The 19963-nt window shown below is 35.7% G+C and overlaps 1 protein-coding gene across 10 annotated transcripts in view; it reads left to right on the top strand.

The window, feature by feature from the left end:
* Positions 1-19963, top strand: part of CDON (cell adhesion associated, oncogene regulated) — a 92566-nt gene that overhangs the window by 60742 nt on the left and 11861 nt on the right. For 9 of the 10 annotated variants that reach the window (XR_002782063.1, XR_002782062.1, XR_002782061.1 and 6 more), the window contains 6 exons: positions 117-298; positions 792-897; positions 5334-5456; positions 8622-8843; positions 10840-11120; positions 13796-13875. Coding sequence is in view for 6 of the 10 variants with exons in the window: in XM_023534710.1 (XP_023390478.1) it covers positions 117-298; positions 792-897; positions 5334-5456; positions 8622-8843; positions 10840-11120; positions 13796-13875 (994 nt within the window). In the remaining 4 variants the exon portion in view is untranslated. Of the gene's footprint in view, positions 1-116; positions 299-791; positions 898-5333; positions 5457-8621; positions 8844-10839; positions 11121-13795; positions 13876-16400; positions 18629-19963 lie in introns of those variants that run through there. The other variant, XM_023534713.1, reaches the window with a different exon arrangement.

Consider the following 19963-nt stretch of genomic DNA (forward strand, 5'->3'; position numbering starts at 1 on the left):
ATGTAGGCTGTAGAGTACATTATGGTTATGGCATAATTGTCATATTTTGAATATTATATCTTCAGTTCTCTTATGACAGGTTTTTTAAAATTCCGTTTTTTTTCTCTTCTCAAAAGGTTCAACATACAAATTTAGGGTCATCGCTATCAACCATTATGGTGAGAGTTTTCGGAGTTCGGCATCTCGTCCTTATCAGGTGGCTGGGTTCCCCAATCATTTTTCTAACCGTCCGATAACCGGACCTCACATTGCGTACACAGAAGCTGTCAGCGATACTCAGATCATGCTAAAGTGGACGGTGAGTAAAATGTCTTCTCTAATGAGAAGATTTTCCGGTTTCGCCATGCTGACAATCAATTTAATATTCTCGTGACATGATAACAATAAACAGCAAATTTTCGAACTTTTAAGTGAGGAGAAATTGAAGGACACAGATATTTGTCTAAAGAACATATAAATGGGGCAGAGTTAAAAATAAAATTGTCGCCTCCTCAGTTCTCATCAAAGTGTTAATTGCCATTTTATGATTCGTTCATTTTGAACCAAATGTACTTTTATGCCTTTGAACCTTATGAAACACATCGCTTATTTTTGTTTAGCCCTGAAGTAAGCTAAATGCTTTTAATACCTTTGAATACCTTTGAATACCTTTGAATAAAATTAAGAATTGCCATTAAGGATTTTTGCAGAATGAATCTAGAGAAATATTGCCACACAGATACATAAATCTTAATGGATTTGAAGGTTAAATTTATTTTTGCATTTGACAAGTCTTTGCTTCTGTTTTTTAGTACATTCCATCAAGTAACAATAACACTCCCATTCAAGGATTTTATATTTATTACCGGCCAACAGATAGTGACAATGACAGTGATTACAAGAGAGATATTGTAGAAGGTAAGCTGGAGTCCCAATAAAGGAGTTTTGGAGAAAGAAGGTTTATAAATATTACAAAAAACATCATCCCAGGTTAGGAGAGTAAAATATGTAGTGGTATATGTACTATTACTTTGAAATTTTCCCAAAGAAAGATAGTTTTTTCAATATAATGTGTATAGTAGCTTATATTTTGGTTATAAAAACAGTCATTTACAAAAGTATGGGGAGATATGATTTGTCAGTAGTTCATCTGAAAAAAATTTTTTGTTTTCTGTTTTGTTTAAATGAATAATGACCTGAGTATAAAAATCAACTGCACCTTCTCTATTTTAAAAAATAATGCCTCGATCAACAGTTCCACTGAGGTTTGTACTAGAATGATCACATCTTGAGCATGTTATCTACTTTTAGAGATGCTGAGAAATTGGAATATACGTAGAGAAAAAACAGCCCACGTGGTGAAGGGTGTTGAAACTGCCTTTCTACAGCATTTAAAATATCATTTGGAACTTTGCATATGCTCTGAAGGCCCCACATGATCTGACCGGCCCTGTGTATTCCTTATGTCATGTACCTTTTCCTTTCTCTGTGTCGTCTGTCACACATTGGCCTTTTTTCAGTTTCCTTGTGGGTGCCAAGATCTTTCTTGCCTCGGGACCTTGGCACATGACAATACCTGCTACCTACTGTGCTCATCTCCCAAGGCTTTATCTAGGTGCTCCACTTTGTTATGTGCTTAAATATTTGTTCATCAGATAACCTCCTTCCACTTACATGACATACCCTTGTTATAATTTCTAATTGTACTCTTTACATTTATTTCATAGAAATTTATCATAGTTTAGATGTGTGTGTGAATGTATGAAATAATTTGCTTCAAGATTGTCCTCCCACTAAGTGTTAACCTCCTGTGGGCAAAGGACCATAATTCCCACTGCTGTATCTAGTCCATACAGTGGTGAGGTACTCAGTATTTATTGAATGAATGAATGAGTGAATGAATGAATGAAGTCCAAAAAGAACAATGGAAAACAATGGAATGTGTGGGGGTGATCAGGCTAAAAAAAAAGGTGATTAACAAGCAACATGACAGCTGTCTTCAGATATTAAGGACTTAAGTGGAAGATGCACTCAATCGGTCGGAGGAGGGACAGTTAAAAAGGAGTAGTCTAAAGGAAGAACCCTCTAACCTTGTATTTCTAACATAGGTTCTGTCACAAAATAATAAACTCACTAGTTTTGGAGGTGCTGTCAGTAATATCTTGGAAGGGATTATTGCTTTTGGAGGAAGGCTTCTTCCAAGGTCTTTTTTCACTCCAAGGTTCTGATCATTTGAAATATTACTTTCCTAATGGACCATGTCAGAAAATTGCCCTGAGCCAAGGTTATTTTCATATGACTACTTGACATCAAATACTGGGTACAGTTTTTGTTATAAGTTGTCCTACAATAAAATTACTTTAAATATGCTATACACATCATTTTTTTAACATATCGTAGCATTCCTTTTAATGTTTATTCAATGGAATTACTTTTGTAATGTAATGACAAATTTATCATCTGTTTTAATACCTGGTGCATAGTAGGTGTTCAGTATATATTTGTTGAATGAAAGAATGATTGTTTCTCTTTTCTTAACCTAGAAAAGTAGAAAAGAAATTAGTCCCTAAAATCTACTTTAAACAAAGAATTGGGGAAATGTGGAAAGATAATTGTTAATGGTAAAACCGTGAGGTCAAGATAGTCGCCATCTTGAGAGAAAAATGACTAGAAAAAGCAACAGGGGACCTTTGGGTGCCAATAATATTCTCTTTATTGATGTAGGTGTTGGACTATGTTCAGTTTGTGAACATTCAGTTAGCTGTACAGTTCTGGGCACTTTTTCCATATGCATATTTTACTCCTTAAAAAGGGTATTTAAAAAAAGAAAAGGAAAGAATCGTGACGGTTATACATTTTAGTCCTACCTAGGTCTTCATTTTAGTTCAGCTGGGTTAGGAGAGTGGGCTGTCAGCTTTTTATTTTTAAAATCTCTTGACAGAGGTTAAACATTTGTTATAAAACAGTTTTAAACAAGGCAAATGTAAATAAAATGAACATCCCTCTCTGCCTCTTCGTCTCTGTCTCTCTCCTTCTCTCTCTCACTCTCCTCTCAACCCTTCCCAATTCTCTCTAGAAATATCTACTAGTAAACAATTTTAAAGTATATTCTCTAGTTAAATCTTTGAACTTTTATGAGCTTATGTGATGTGAATATTGAGTGCGGAACTGAGAAATTACTTTAAAGGAGCTTTTGTATCCAGTAGTAGAGTCTGCGAATGTGAGCTTTGCCTGATGGTTCACAGAGAACTTGTTTATAAACTTAATACACAGAGCAGTTAGATGTTTAAGTGGGCTTCACTGTGCTGTGTAATTTGCTTATTCCTTATTTTCAAGTTTATGCGTTTGAAATTCTTTTTGTGACAGTTGGAAACTATTGGCCTGTTCTCCCAAACCAAGGAACAAAAGTATTTATGCTTCGTACGTAAAGCTGTCTTTAAAGTTTTAGATTACTTATTTATATTGACTCAAAATTTTTAAGCTTTTGAAAAAAAAATGAAACTCTATTACATTGTTAAAGAATACAATAAGAGGACAATTATATTAAATTACCTTATTTCTAAATTAAGTTCTGCATTTAGGTAAACTGTAAATGTTTCTAGCATACCAATGCTTTTGTGCTGAATATTTTTACCTTGTAAAGTTGAATTTCAAATAAATCCAAGTAGTCAGTCATTTGATCTTAAAGTCTGTGCTTTGGCTTCTCATCTTTTCTAAGATATCCTCTGAGAAAAAAATTGCTAAGCAAAAAATATGCTTTGGTTAATTTTAAACTTAATAGTGCACCTAGTTGTCTTATTCATCAGTGATCAGTAAAAATTCTTTCTCTCTGCCAATATTTCCTGTAGTTTTAGCCATTGGAATAATTACAATCACAATGGACTATTAATCTAACAAGATATGTATTATTTCAACTATTTTCTCGTTAGTAACATATCAGAAGCTTAGTCTAATTCCATTTTCACTACTGCTATGAAAGGAAAACTTCAAAACTAGTGTAGTAATTATTCAAGAGAATGTTTATAGTTAGGTGAGTGTAGGGCTGGGCCAGAAAAGAGCTAAGGAAAGAGGGAAAAAATAGAAGTTTTTAGAAAGATGTTGGAATTTACGAATAGGTCTATTCTAGTCTCAACCAGATTTTGAGTCGTTTCTTTTAAGATTCTCTTTACATTTATAAATGGGCATAGATTTCCTTACTGACTAAGCCTTTCGAATCTCTTGATCCTAAAACAAGCAGGTTTCTATCTTATAAAAATCTTTATCTTATGAAATGTGGGTCTTTATGAATAAGGGATTTTGTATTGATGATCTGGAAAAGGGATTGTACTTCCAGATTAAAATATTTTTGTCTTCGTTGAATGAGGAAGGAACCTGGTCCTATCAGTCCAGATCTGAATTGTACGTGTGGTTCAGTTTTTTGTTTTTTTTTTCTGCCCCTTTAATTAATTCTTAAATCAGTTGGTGGTATAGTTGAGTTCCTAAGAAATAGTGGAAACAGTTCGAAGAGGTACTTTCTAAGAGAGATTAAAGGTGCTTGAACAGTTAATTAAGTCTGGCAGAAGTGTCTTGTTTATTAAAGTTTGTCACAGGTCCATGGAAGTAAAAATGGAGAGTGATTTATACTCAAGTGTTCAGTTTAGGAGTGTTTCTAAATGAAATGTTGGCTGTAGGCCATGGACGACAGACTCATTCTATTATAGATACTTGTGTGGTTTGGAGACCCTGACCCAAAAGAAAAGAAATAGTTGGAGCAGCAGCCAAGAGTTTTCTGTAGTGGATTTTGCTTTTTGATTATTCTCAACCATTTATTTAGGCATTTCATGTCATGTCAGTTCATGTCATGTTCATTACAACAGAATTGAGAGTTTCGCTAAGGCCTGTCTTGTAAATGGTCACTTGTTCTGGAAAAGGCACCATTTGCTGAGTATGGCTTCCTGGTGAGTAGACAGAAGAGATTGACTTACTGGGCTGACATAGAGAATCAAAAGACTTGAGGGGTTTTTTTGGTTGGTTTTTTTTTGTTTTTGCTTTTTTTTTAACCTATGCCTAAAATTAACATGTATTTTATGAAAGATCACTAATTATTTGTTACGAAACAAAGTATTACTACCAACACATAGTATAGCTTTAATTCAGTTTATCTCTTTTCTATATCTTTTTTTTCTTGTAATAGAATAACTCTTTATCTGTGGTGCATTATTAATATACTTATATTAAGTACATTTTTATTGAACAAACTGACTATATGGTAATGGATGCTGCTCCAACCTCATTTTGAAATTATCGAATAATTTTATTGACAGTATCGTTTAGGTGCGTGGTATGTGAACCTTATGTTTTATTTTCCCCTCTAGGTTCAAAGCAGTGGCACATGATTGGGCATTTGCAGCCAGAAACCTCTTATGATATTAAAATGCAGTGCTTCAACGAAGGAGGAGAAAGCGAGTTTAGTAATGTGATGATCTGTGAAACTAAAGGTAGGAGAGGGGTGAGAATTTGTGCTTTTTCCCTGGACAGTACTAGATTCCAAACTCTGCATTATTCCTTCTGACGATTGACATATTTACCTGAGGAAATTTCTGCTTTGGACTGTTTTGTAGGTGCATACATTTAGACCATCCCAATGGAAAGTATAATATGTTGGCTAGAGTACTTGTCTAAAAAAATAGATTACATAAGCATCAATCATATTCATTAATTTCTGTGTCACTCCTGAGTAAGTCACTTCCCTTCTCTTTTTCTCCATCAAAAGAATAGAAAGATTTGCTGACTCATTTCTGAGATTGCTGTGAGAATTAGAACACGAAATAAAAAGTATAAGAATTTTAAGGACAAGTGCCACTTATGTTTAAAGTGGTTTCTTAAATGACAAATGTGTATAACACCAGTTGTTTAATTAAGTATAGTAGTTCAGAATTCGCAGTCACTGATTCTAAACTGAAGTTCTCAATTTTGCCTACATGCATAGATTAACTGAAATATTACCATCTTTAAAAACAGAAGATACCACATATGAATAATAGAAACCACTAATATGGATATTTACAAAGGAAAAGCACTCGTGTCCAGTCTCAATTAATCTGACAGTAAAAGAGACTATGTTCCTTTTTAAGAACCAGGGAAAACTTCCTAGAGTCGTAGTAGATTCCCCCACCCCTCCTCTGCCTCACTGGACAGAAGTCAGTCATGTGCCCCCCAGCCCTTCCCTGGGATGAGCTGGTGGACCAGGATCTACTCCAGAGTTCTCTGGGCTTCAATGGATACCTAAACAAAACCGGGGCTCTGCCTGCACGCGGAGAAAAAGCCTGTTGACTGGGCTATGCAGCCATTAGCATCTGCTGCAGGTGATTTTATTATCCCAGTTTAAAATGAGGAAACTGAGGCTCCAAAAGATTGGATTATAAAGCCAAGACTTCGTTCCATCTTTTTATTCTAAAACATTGGTCTTTCTGCAGCAGAATCCATATTAAATCAACATGTAAACATATCCATACATAGACCTTTAGACTGACTTTGAATATCATTCGATTAGCACATATTTAAGTGCCTTTTTGTACTAGGCACTGTGATGTGTTAATGGGCATTTCTTATTCACCTCTAGAGTGCTGTGATCCTCAGAGCAAAATTAAATTACAATGAAATTTATTATCTCTGTCCCCAAGACATTAAAGAGTCTAGCTAGGTAAAACATAAAACATAGACAACGATGTAATAATCGTATTGTTTAAATAGTATTACAGTAGCACTATAATGAGGCATACTATTATAGACACAGCTATAGCACTATTATAGCTGAGTCTATAATAGTATGCCTCATTAATTGACCTTGCTGGGGAATAAAAGCTGCCTACAGACTTTCAGATCAACGCAAAAAGAAAAAACTTCTTTAAAATGTTAACAGTTCATGTCGAATGACCTTATAAAATGTATTACACAATTCCTAGCCTGTTTAAATAAAACATATTATATACAATTTCACCTTTAAAGAAATGACTTAAGGTTTTTGTGAACAATGATTGTCTTATCTTTAGTAATTCAGGAAATGTTTTGGGATTGACAGAAGGCCCACTGTTCCCACTGCCCTCAAAGATTATAGACTGTCAGGGTTTTCTTTTAGTTCTTTCGTTTCTCGTTATGTTTTTCATGTTACCTTCTTTTCTTCCACACTCTGAGCTGTCTCTTCTTATTGATAACTAATGGGTCTGTCTCACTCACCCTCCATCATCGTAAAGGTTTTTAACTTTAGCCAGAGGTTGGCAACCAGATTATCAAGCTTGGTAGAATTATGACTAAATTAAGAGTAAATAAAGAGTGAATAAAGAGTGAATTAAGCCCGAAGGACTTCCCTGTGAGTTATCATGATCTTTAATGTATGACCTGTAACATCCATTGTGCTTCAGAAACTTGTTTGTTTTCTTTAGAATTGGCAGGGATCTGAGAATTGTTTAATCCAACATACCACCTGAAGTAGAAATTTCCTTTAGAGCCTCTGCCAAGTATTCATCCAGCTTTCAGTGATAGAGAGCACTTTCTTTTGAAAGGTGGCCTCTACTTTAGAGATTCCAAGCTCTCTTCTGAGTAAAGTTGCTAGAAAAATGAATCCCAGTGTAATGTTTGTTGAAGTAGATTTTTTGAAAGACCACTTGCTCCTATGGGTTGTTAGGTGCTAAAACATGAAATATAGTATAGTAAGCAGTAATTATAACAAAATTGATTGAACGCTGCCATGTGCTGAGTTCTCTTCTAAGTGCTTTACGTGGACTTACTTGTTTACTCTTCATTACAACCTTGTGACGGAGCAGTTCTTCTTATCCCCATTTTCCACATACAACAACTGGTTCATAAGGTTAAAATCATACAACTGATGGTAAATGGTGAAGCAGGATAGAAACTTAGGCAGTCTACTCCCAGAGACTGGACTGTCAACCACTGTGCCCCATTGCGTTTCTATGACGTTTAAAGCATTAAGAGCATGTTGTTTGTAGACAGAAAAATGTGGGACTTGAGTCTCACCTGTTATTAGCTTTTGTTATCACTGTTATACCAATGAACTAGGTAAAAGTATTGCACTTACATGAGCTCCAAAAGTTTTTGGTTTGGGAATATTTAATATTTATGCACAAGGTTTTTGGTATTGTATATAATTGTTCTAATAGTCCAAAGTCATATCTTCTAATATAAATCACATGGTAGAGGCATAAAATATATAATTCTGAGTCTTATTCAGCTCAAAGGATATCAGATAGAAGGAAGTTTTTGTCCCATCCATAAGTTGAAATACTTTTTTTTTTTTAATGTTTTTAAATTAGTTTCAAGTATACAGTTGAAATACTTTTATTTCGACTCTTTGGGAGTCTTCAACTAGTACAATTGAGCAAATAATCATATAGCAGTTTGGGTTAGACCAAGTGCATATGTTTCTCTGATCTTATGTTTTCTCTAGAATTTGTGGACTAAAACTTTGGCATGTGAGATTTTGAAACTTTTGAGCCCTCTTTGTGACTCATTGGTGGTCAGATCATCTCAGTAACAAGTGTAAACAGACTGGCTTGCATTCCTAACCAGACCTCCTTCAGAGAGTAAACCATTTCATAGAGTCTGTATTCACTCTGACATCATGTTTTCCTTTATATTTGAACTAGTAAAACGTGTTCCTGGAGCTTCTGAGTATCCTGTCAAAGACTTGAGTACCCCTCCAAATTCTTCGGGAGGTGGTGGAAATGTTGGGCCTGCAGCCAGCCCTGCCAGAAGCAGTGATATGTTGTACCTGATAGTTGGCTGTGTGCTGGGTGTGATGGTTCTCATTCTCATGGTTTTCATTGCCATGTGCCTGTGGAAAAACCGGCAGCAGAATACTATACAGAGTAAGTCACTATCAATATTTCCTTCCCTTTTTTCGAGAAAGGTAGGTAGAAAAATATTGTCAGAATAAATATTGATTTCTAACACTTCTGCGTGTTAGTGTCATGGTATAAAACACATTAGCTACTCTTCATTCAGAGGAGATGACTTTAAAACCGTGTTAGCCGTCAACCAAAGTAAGTGGAGCATCAGATTAAATTGCCCAGTAGAAATAAACAACAAAGCCAAAGCTAAGCTGGTCTCTAAGTAAATAGCTGACTCCGTGCTGGGAAACTCTGGCTCTGTCGGACCACCAAAGAGGATGAATCCTTTAGGCATGAGCTTTGCAGTTGCTGCAGAAACACCTTCGTACTCTACAAATCTTGGCAGCAGGGAATAGAAAAGGCGTGTTGGAAAGGAACGTAGTGAGGACTTCTCTAAATGACTGTCCCTGAATGACACACATTAAAATAACATGGTCCTGTTTCGGTACCGAATGTGCCAAAACTGCTCGAGTGGTGTCCCCTCCCACTAAATGTATCTAGCGATAGGAGTGCTCAAACCGTCAGCGATGGCACTGTATTAAAACACAAAATTTAGAACTCTTTTTCCCTTTACTTTCCCCAGTTCTCTTCTCCCCATGTTCCTACCTGTCTTATTCTCCCAGCTTGTTATAAAGTAGAATCATCAGAAAAAAATAGTATCTTTCATCTTTGGCGAGAGGAAGTTTTTTCATTTTCCCTTTGGCCTCAGAATAAGAGAATGAAAGAAAAGCAAAGAAGGACACCTGCAGTGACAGGCATTTCCAGCATCTATCAACCAGTCCCCACATATGGTTCCTTTATATTTAATAACTCGGGGCGGGAGAGGGGCGGGGAAGTGATTTATTTTTATTGACTTGGTGCCTTTCACAAGAGAGGTGGTGGTGGTGGTGCCAGGCTGCAAGGGTTAGAGATCATTTGATTGGGTCTTTTTCTAAATGTTTTTAGCATCATTGACTTCATAGTATGAGTGTGCTGAATCATTAAAAGTATTGATCTGGTTGCCAGAGCAGGATTAGTATCATTAAAGTCACTTTTTTGGTGACTTGGTAATATGTTTAAAAATGGAAATTTACAATAGTAACGTTCAGTCATTCATTCAAAAGGTACTCATTGACCATCTTCTGTGTGCCTGGCATTGCCATAGACAATGGAGACGTAGGGTAAATAAAGTAAATGTGACCTCTACCCTCTCAGATTTTAGTTTCGTGGAGAAGATAAGCAAGTATACTGACAACATACCCGTGGGAGAAGTTCAGTAATAGGATAAGGGCACCTAATCCAGTCTTGGTGCTCTCTAATACAGTTGAAGAATTTATCCAAACTGACAACGAAGGGCTTTTTAAGGGATATTTTACTTTTTTTCTAAATATATCTGGTAGGTGTACCTCTGGAAATTAGAATTTTGAGGCAGCTGCATAAGTGCTTTTAATATTGGGAAATGGGATAATTAGCCTTTTGCCTTTAATATTCTACAACTTCCAAATTGGCTTTGACAACCAAGGAACTCTATGAATAATCAGCAAATGTATACACAACTCCATTCTTTTCTTTAAAAATGTTATTTATTGCTATTTGAAATATCCTACCTGTAGTTAGCCGTTTGTTGTCTTATACAATTTCTTTCAGCACTTTGAAGTACATGGAAGTTTAAACACTTGGCGTTGCCAGTACTTTGATAGTTTCAGCTTGCACAATTTATTATTTTCTTTTGAGTAATTGCTCTTTGGTTAATTTCTCTTTACATTAACAGAGTCATAATTAACTCAGAGTTCCTAGCTACCACCACACGGAAAAGGAAATAACAACAATAACTTTATTAAAGCATATCTCACAAGTAGGTTTTAACTGAACACTTATGTTTTATTTTAGTATATTTGTAGTTTCTTAGGGAGTTTATTTAAAAAAAAAAAAAAAACTTCCTAAGGAAGAAGATTGCCCTTTTCAGTATCTTTTTGTTGTTGTTCTCTCTCAACAGAATATGACCCACCAGGATACCTCTACCAAGGTTCAGATATTAATGGGCAGATGGTGGAATACACCACTCTGCCTGGAACAAATCGGATAAATGGAAATGTTCATGGAAGCTTCATAAGCAATGGAGGTCTCAGCAATGGCTGCTCCCATCATCACCATAAGGTCCCTAATGGCGTCAGTGGAATCATGAATGGGAGCTTAAATGGAGGGCTTTACTCTGGGCACACAAGCTCTCTAACCAGGACACATGTGGATTTTGAACATCCTCATCATCTAGTGAATGTAAGAGACTCAATTATAAAGGAAAGTTCCCGCGGTGCTATGGTACAAGAACAGGGTGGGCGTACATGGCTTTTTTCAATATGGAAACCTAACTGGTTCACTGGAATGGATTTAGTATGTGTTCCTGACAACCCCTTGATCCAGAGGAATCTTTGTAAGCTTCCTATTGTCAGATAATAGTTCTATTCATCAGTATGGTTTATATTTTAAAATGATTTAGCACTGAAAGTGGAACACTAGTAGCAAACAGAAGAAGTTATTCTTGAGATGAAATGAAAATACCATTGGGTGGAGACTGGACCAAATACTTGAAATTCGATTCATTTAGAGCAAAGTCTGAAAACTCATGCCTAGGAGAGTCAGGCAGATCATGACGCTGAGTGAAGCAGGGTAGGAATGAGACAGCAGCCGTGGAGGCAATAGCAAACTGGAGAGCACATGTGCTGTCTTAAAGCAGCAGCAGTAATTCAATTTCTGTGGCTGGCCTGCAGGACCGAGGGCCCAGTGTGGTCAGATTTTCTGTTCTTTTTTTTAAAACATCTGTAAATATAGGTGAAATCACCAGATTTTTTTTAAAGGTCGCAAACCTATTCCAGTTTTCTAAATAATTAATCGTGTAGGCCGTGCAGGACATGTCTTCAGGCTACCAGACTGACTTCTGACACATCGTGGGTTTCCTTTGTGTGTTTTTTCCCCAAATTTGGTGGTGGTGTTGCCTGTAAGATTTTTGCATTTTGACAATATTAATATTTTTCATCACAAGGAGTGATAAACCTTTAAAACGACTTTAATTCAGGGATAACTAGCTGATACAGTTTAATTTTTGAAATGGGAACAGGATGGCTGGCATAGTTTAGAGGTATACTGGTTAAAGAAGTTCCCTGCACCGAGAAGTCTGATTTATTACATGGCTTGGATATGCAGCTTCATTATTGTTTAACCAAACAGATCATTTGTTTAGTTGATCAAATTTAAGTTTTCGTCATTGTTCCGATTACAATTTGCCATAATTCCCAGTGTGTTAAAATTTTAAGAAGTTTAAACTTTTTTTCATCTTCAACTTTTAATAAAGATTTATTAAATATATCTGTAGAACAAAACTATAATATATATTTGTATCTTAAAGCTAGAAATCTAATATTAGGCTTTTGTGTGGCCTAGTTTTAATATATTGTAGAAAAAATATTTAATTTTCTTTATTGCATCTCATTACCAAAAGAGAAAATGATTTCATTATTTTGTGTGGAAAGACATGGCTTATATTCAGACTTTCTCAACTTTTTTTTGTCACCATTCCTAGTCTAAACTAACATTGTCCAAAAAACTGAAGGAGAGAGCATTAAAGTTTGAATAGCACATACTGTTTCCATAAGAAGAAAAAATAAGACTGATGTTTGTTTTAGTATTTAAACACAGTACTTTGGTTTTTTGCACAATGAATTGCTTTTAAATAATAGTCACCCTATTAGGTGTACAATTTTAGAGGCTATCACCTGTGATTTTAACTCGTTATTTTTCTTTTTCTTTTGGGTAGGAGGAAATTGGGAAATTAAAAAATGATGGTCATCATAAAAATCATTAATTAACTTTAATATAGTTAGTGACTCAAATAAGTGTATATTACCCTGTAGATTTTAACTTCATTTTCTGAAGCTTTGAAGTTTATGCTCATGAGCTGAATATAGCCTAGGAATATTCTTTCCCTCAATGTTTTCTTAAAAATTCCTGTTGCTAGTTGGATCAAGAATGTTGAGAAAAATGTTCAGGACTTTTGGTTTGCTTAGATTCTGGCTATTGATGTGAGATGAATGGAAATGGAAAGTATTCTGGGAAAAACAATTGCCTGAACTCTTCCTAACCTTGAAGGCCTGCTCTGGGTCTGGGTGCAGAGTGACAGCCTCTCCCACCCTTATCAGATTCAGTTCTGTTTTTTTATCTGAAAGCAGAATTTTGACTCTGACTAGAAAGCCAGATCAATTTGTAACTTCAGTTTTGAAGAACTCTTGCCATTGTATATGTCAAGTGAACATTTTACAATGAGGTATGTGTTAATCTGGGCATTTTTCTTAATTGCTGGGCAGTTTCCGCCAAAAGCAACATCAAAATATTAATACTCCCCTCCAAGTCATTGCTGGCTGAGAATCTACTCCATCTGGAAAAATATAACATGTTTTAAAACTTAGTGTAGTCAAGTGAACAGACCTAATCGAAATAATTACAGGAAAGTGAAGATGGGTTTATCTTATGACATCATTCAGACAGATTTCCACCCTGTTTCTCCAACTGGCATTGCATAAAATTCTTCCATGACTGCTAGGAAAGTAAAAATGAATAAGAGGTTATAATGTATAGTATATTTTGGGCCCATTAGATTCGAAACATTGAAAGGAAGTGACTAAACTTCTCCATTGATTTGCCTCTTTCCAGTACAAAAATACATGGAAAAACATGGCAGTTAAGTTTTCAGAGTGCAGTTGTAATATTGTGCAAAACTCCTTTGTGAATATAGGTAGGTAATGATAAGCCTAGCAGAGCTTAAGGGGAGTTGGTTAAAATATACCATGTATCCACTTATTATTGGCATGGCTTTTATATTTGAGAATATTTGGTTACTGCTCTATGGCACCTTCAACACTTTCTTCTTTTCTTTTCCCCTGTACTTCCTACTTGACTAGGGTGGTGGGATGTACACAGCGGTACCTCAGACCGACCCAATGGAGTGCGTTACCTGTCGAAATTGTCGGAACAACAATAGGTATGTTGATATGCATTTGCATAGATTGTCGTGAATAAGGTGTATGACTCCTTTTATTTATTTCCCCTTCAGCAAAGGAGGTTCTTCAAATTTTACCTAAGATATAGATCTCAGAATATGGAACCTTAAGTTTCAGGCTGTTATTAATTTTTGTACCGGCTTTACAATTTTTATCTTTCTGTGCTTTGGTTTCCTTTAGCAGTGTCGACAGCATTAAAGACTTTGTTTCTGAGATATTATTAAAAGGTTTGATGTTTTTAAAATCTTTTAGAGTTATTCTCTGTATACAGACTTTATCTTTTTTCACCTGTTATTTTCTGCTCTGTTACGGGACGGTTTTTACTGTGCATTATGAATGAGTTTGAATGTTAGGGGAAAAACCCTGTGTGTATAGTAATGTTTTTTCATAGTTATATTACTGAACTTTTATTTCCAGATTATTCAGTGTTTCTTTGAAAATTCTTAAAACCTTAAGATAATTAAGTAGCGAAATCTTGCTTTCTTTTAATTTTATGACTTAAAAAAAATTAAAAGTAATATATATCACAATATTTCAAACGAGATAGAAATACGTAGAGTAACATGTACATTTAAATTTTGACAAAATATTTGGAACATTTTCACGCTGCCTCTTAAATTTCAAAGGATTATCAATTTTTTTTCTAGTATTAAAGTTGTGTCTGTCAAAAATCTTAGTTCTTTATTTTACATAATGATAGTATTGGTTTACATGGTCTCAAAAGTACTTCCAAGCTCAAAAACTCTACAATTTAAAAATTATCTCATTGGTAGAACATAAAATAACTGAAGTATGGACTATAGTTTGGATATTTCATTATTGAAAATGGATTTTGACCTGTTTGTTTTTAAATGAATTATAAGGTTAAGTGTTATGTTTGAGAATTACCAAAACGAGAAGTTGAAGAAGGATCCAGTCAATCATAGAATTAAAAGTACATTGTTTCAGCGTCTGTTTTCAGCATGAGAGTTACAGAACAAAAGCAGTAAAAACTTCCTGGAGATTTTTCTTTATCATTTACTTAATTCATCTTAGGGTTTCTATATTGGTCAGAACCATCTTTCTATTTCATGTACTAAGATTTACTTGTTATGTTTTTTAATTCTTTGATGCCCCTAGCTAAATGTTAAGATGTTCATGATATTGAAGCCACATTTTTGTCCTCAGGTTGTCATAGGTTTTGTCACAATTTGTTAGGAACATGGTGAAGAACTAGTAAAGGTGTTTCGTACACCTCGTAAGTAATCAGATGGATTTAATTAAAACAAACGACATTGCCAAATACGTAACGTGTTTTCCTTTATGGTTCTTCTTGTGGTCATCGGCAGATCTTGATTCAACATAGATGTTAGAGTGATGTTATGAGAATAAGTAGATGTAGGCTTTGCTACTGCTTAAGTCTGTGATCTTGGGAAAGTTACATAATCTATCTGAGGCTATTTCTTTTTCTGGAAAATGGAACATTTTCCTAAGTAATGTAAAATTGCCTGCAACATACTCTGATTATGGATTTTGGTAATTTGCTGCTAATCATGTCTTTATGATGAGGTGTCATCCTAGTACCAACAATACATCCCATTTCCTTAAAAGAATTTAAATGGCCTCTACAATCTTGCATTAATGGCCGTTGTATGTGTATGTGAGTGTGTTTGTATAGTGTGTGGAGTTTTGAATTTTTTTTCCTTTCAGAGATTGGTCAATTATATTTCTATTAATTTTCAAGTTAATGGCTTCTTGCATTTCATGTTTGGGGGTTTTACTTTCACCTGGGAATAGGGTGAATTCTCTTCAGCCTGAGAAAATCAGTTTGTGTTACTCCCTGGCTTAAATCTTCTTCCTATGTGAGGGTGTATCTGTTTAGGGTACATCTGCTTGTCTGCATTGCCTCCAAGGTTAGCCAGTGCCTCACCTGGCTCCCAAGAGACATTCTGTGATTTAACACGTAATAACTGGCCAGATAACTATCAATAAATATCCGCCTTCAACTCTGGAAAATCGGAATCATTAAATTCAAAGCTTCTAACTCTTTTTTGAAATCGAAACAGGTATCTCCTCTCAAGATCCCCCAAAATGGGAAAAATATGCTCAATTTTAATCAATTTACACTTTTAGAATATCAGTATCATTACTAAGAATAAATTTGCATTTTCTAATGACAACCAAAACAGCACATACACAAAAAGAGGCTATTAAGTCAATTAAGTTAGATAAGGGCTGTCAAGTGGGCATTTTAGAGTTTTTGGCTATTCAATCAAAAACAAAAGTAAAAACAAAAACAAAACGCAACACATTTATTGAGCACTCGCTGGACACTGGAACAGGTTCTGAGGTGTTTCCAGGCAGAAGGAATTGCAAGTCGTGGACGTAGGAAGGTTAATGTTTACATATTCTTACAGAGTCAAGTTCAGTGGTTATCAAACTTGAGCTGCACTAGAACCACTTGGAGTGCTCGTAAAAACACAGATTAGGAGGCTTTAGTTTTAGAGTTTATGATTTAGTCGATCTGGGGCGGAGCCTGAAGATTTGCATTTCTAATGTGGTCCCAGTGGTGCTGCTGCTGGTGATCCTGGGGCCTGGCTTTGAGAACCACTGGAATAATTTGGCTGCTGAAGTGCAAGTAGAGAGTATAACAGGATCTAAAACTGGAAAACTGGCTGAGTTTATATCGTGTGTAACCCTAAATGTCAGAGTTTAAGAGTTGATTTAATAAACATTTACTGACTTCCTACCAAGTACTACACAGAGCCCAGTCTGATAGTGATTCATAGACAGAGCTTGAAATCTAGAGCTTGAAATCAGTTTGAAGAAGCATATTGAATCTTGTAGTTTTAAATTTAAGGAATGGAAAGAATCCCTCTTGTTTCTGTAATATAAAGTACAGAAGAGACCTGAGAATTTTATATTAAAGGGGGGATATGGGTTAAATGGGCTAGTAGCATCATAACTCTTTTGAAGGCTTTTGAAAAGAGGAGTGCTCTATTCAGAGACGTGTTTAATCTTGATTAATGTTAACAGTACATGGGTAGGGGGAGACTAGTATTTCTATAATGAAGGTCTCAGCCTGCATGTAAAGAGTTGAGTTTAAAAAGGAAGAGATAAGTGATTCTAGAGCTGGAATCTTTAGGACTTGGCCATTGACTAATAGGGATCTGAGAAAAAAGGAAAGTTCTAAATGAACAGAAAGTTTCTAACATAGATGACCTGGTATAATTACCATGGTACCAGTCATAGAAATAAGAAACTTAATACAATGATATATTGAGGAAAGGTGATGAATTTGGTTTGGGGCATTTAGACTTTCAAGTGCCAGTTGGATACCTAAGTCAAGGAGACAGATAGAAATGCTGGTCTGGGGTTCAGGGGGCTAGATTGGGACTATGGTGTATATTTAGGAATCATTTGTATCAAAGTGATGAAACTTAAAAATGTTTGGGATCACCAAGGGAAATAATAGCCATGGCTAATTATTTTTGTATATTTAATTTTTTAAAGCATTTATTTGCTTTATCACTTAAGTATTTAAAATGATTAGACGTTTTCATAAGGTGTCCTATCTTTTATTATTTTTTGCTTACTGGCTTGATATATCTTCAGCGAGGTAAAGAAAAGGGTGTAAAAAAATGAGAGTGAAAAGGAAGAAGAAGATTCATTGATTCATTGATTCATTCAACAAACATTTGTTGAAGGTCTGTAGTGAGCCAAGGACCAGGCTAGGTCCTGGGGATATAGTAGGGAGCAAATCAGGCATTGTCCCTGCTTCACTGGACTTATTGTTTGATGGGGAGACATATCTTTTGTTTAAAAAAAAAAAGACATCAGTATATCATAAAATATATAATTAAAACTGGATGCTTTAAAGAAAAAGTAAAGACTGTCATAGAAAGGAAGGACTTCCCTAAGCAAGTGGCATTTTGCTCAGAAGCTCTGAAGAATTTGTAAAACTAGGTAAAAGAGAAGAGGATAGATTTAAAGCTTTCCAGGCAAAGGTAAAATACCACTTATGCAAAATCTCTGAAGCAGAATGCTGGAATCCTCACAGAACTTAAGGAAGGCTAATGTGGTAGGAGGAACCTAGTAAGTGAAGGGATCAGGGGTAAAAGTAAAATTAGATCCTACAGAACCATGGTGAGTCAGGGAGAGGTTTTAAGTAGGACAACATTGTGATAAAATACTCTGGGTAGAATTGGGAGAAAAAATCGGATGGGGCAAAGGAGGATACAGGGCAACAGTTAGATGGCTATTATTAGCAGTAGTCCAGATGAGAAATAGTGCACTAGGATAGTTGCAGTAGATATGGAGAGAAGTAGATGGGTTTGGGAGATTTCGGAGGTGCAAGAAAAAAGAAAAAGAGGAGGAAGCTGTCAAGGATAGTGAACAGACATGGTGCAGTTACTGAGCTAGGAAACCCTGCAGGAGTGAGAGACCATCCACCCCTTCGTATACCTTTGGGGGTCATTCTTTTAGACCCTGTGGTGTCTCATCAAACACACCTTTCCCCAGGATAGCTCTACTGGTCCACAGATGTCTAAGAACTGGAGAAGTCTTGCTAAGGGCCTTTTCCATGTGGAATCTCGCCCGCCCTGTGTCCTGCACCTCCATGTTCTTTTTACTCTGCCTCCTTAGGTTTAAACTTAAATGCATGTCTTGGAGTGGGCTTTTAAGAAACAAGTCATTGCCAATTTTAGACCCCTTTATCATCCTTCCATTTTGGTAATAAACTATCTGGAAAGAAAACTTGTCCTTTATTGTCTAAACCGGAGTATTGATGTAAAAATCTGAGAACAGATAAGAGGGGAATGTGCACTGTATCGATCTGTGGTGTTTTATTTGATTCCAGGGCTTTTGTGGCATGCTATAAATGACTGCCTCACTGTATTCAGTTAATTTGAACTCTTTGGGTTTTAAGAGTAATATTTAATAGCTCACTAGGAACAGCTAGAAAGAAGCAGCTTTTCAGGGATTCAGTCCCCTATACTAAAGACTTTAATGGGGGAAATCCTTATGCAATTTGGGCATTTCAAGAGTTAAACATTTCATTCGAATAAATCAAAAGCTTTCTACCCTTTTCCTTCTCTCCTCTCTTCAATTCAAATGACAAAAGTGTAGTTCTGGATATATAATTACATATGGCTTGTTAGTTCCTTGGCTAGTTTGATAGGAAGGGATTGACATTAAATCTAGTCTGTTTACCATCAGTCTCGATAATTTGTAAAGGGGTAGAGATGACACTGATGGAATTCACAGATGAACAAACCGAGGTCCCATCAGGAAGGAACAAGAAATTAACTTTAAGCATCCTAGAGAGATTAGAAATGGGCAGGAAGTAGCCAAGTAAAAATCAACTTGGGAACAGTATATAATCCATCTGGGAAAAAATATATAAGCTATATATGGCTGATAGTCAAGAGGAGAAATAAACTATTGGGAATAATACTTTAGAGAAAACAGCTATTACAAATGATCTCCAAGGTTTTGCATAATGATGACCTTAAAGTCTGTGTTTTGTCGGGTTTGGAGATGCACTTTTACCAAAGTGAACCTTCCACTGATGTCAGATATACTTGACTAAAAACAGTGTGTAAAGATGAATATGAAAATATTTCATGATAGTACTTCTTTTAGGCCTAGGGTTTGATCTCCCCAGTTGGTTTGTTGCATGTGAAAACAGCTCCTGTCTAGTATATCAGAACTCTTTCCTCCAGCATCTCATTTGTTATGATTCACTCCCTGTCCTGTTCCTGACCACTTAGCTGTTTCAGAACCAGCCTTAAAACCAAAGTAAGAAAACACACAAAATCCAAGATTTGGTTTCTCCTCTATCTCTGGCAATTTTTAGAATTCTCCACGAAAAAAATTCAAAGCATTGTTTTTATTTATTTATTTATTTATTTAGAAATTGATCAGTACCTTCCTTTTGGCAACAGTATATACCTCCTACTTCTAATATGGAGACTGAGGACCTGTCTCCACGGAGTCAGGTGATTAGGATAGTACTTTTGGTCTTTTATTTGTAAGATTGTATGTGAGTTTGCCATGTTTAGTAATGTACTTAATCAGTTATTGTCACTC

The sequence above is a fragment of the Pteropus vampyrus genome, unplaced genomic scaffold, assembly GCF_000151845.1.
Source record: "Pteropus vampyrus isolate Shadow unplaced genomic scaffold, Pvam_2.0 Scaffold130, whole genome shotgun sequence".
Taxonomy (NCBI): domain Eukaryota; kingdom Metazoa; phylum Chordata; class Mammalia; order Chiroptera; family Pteropodidae; genus Pteropus; species Pteropus vampyrus.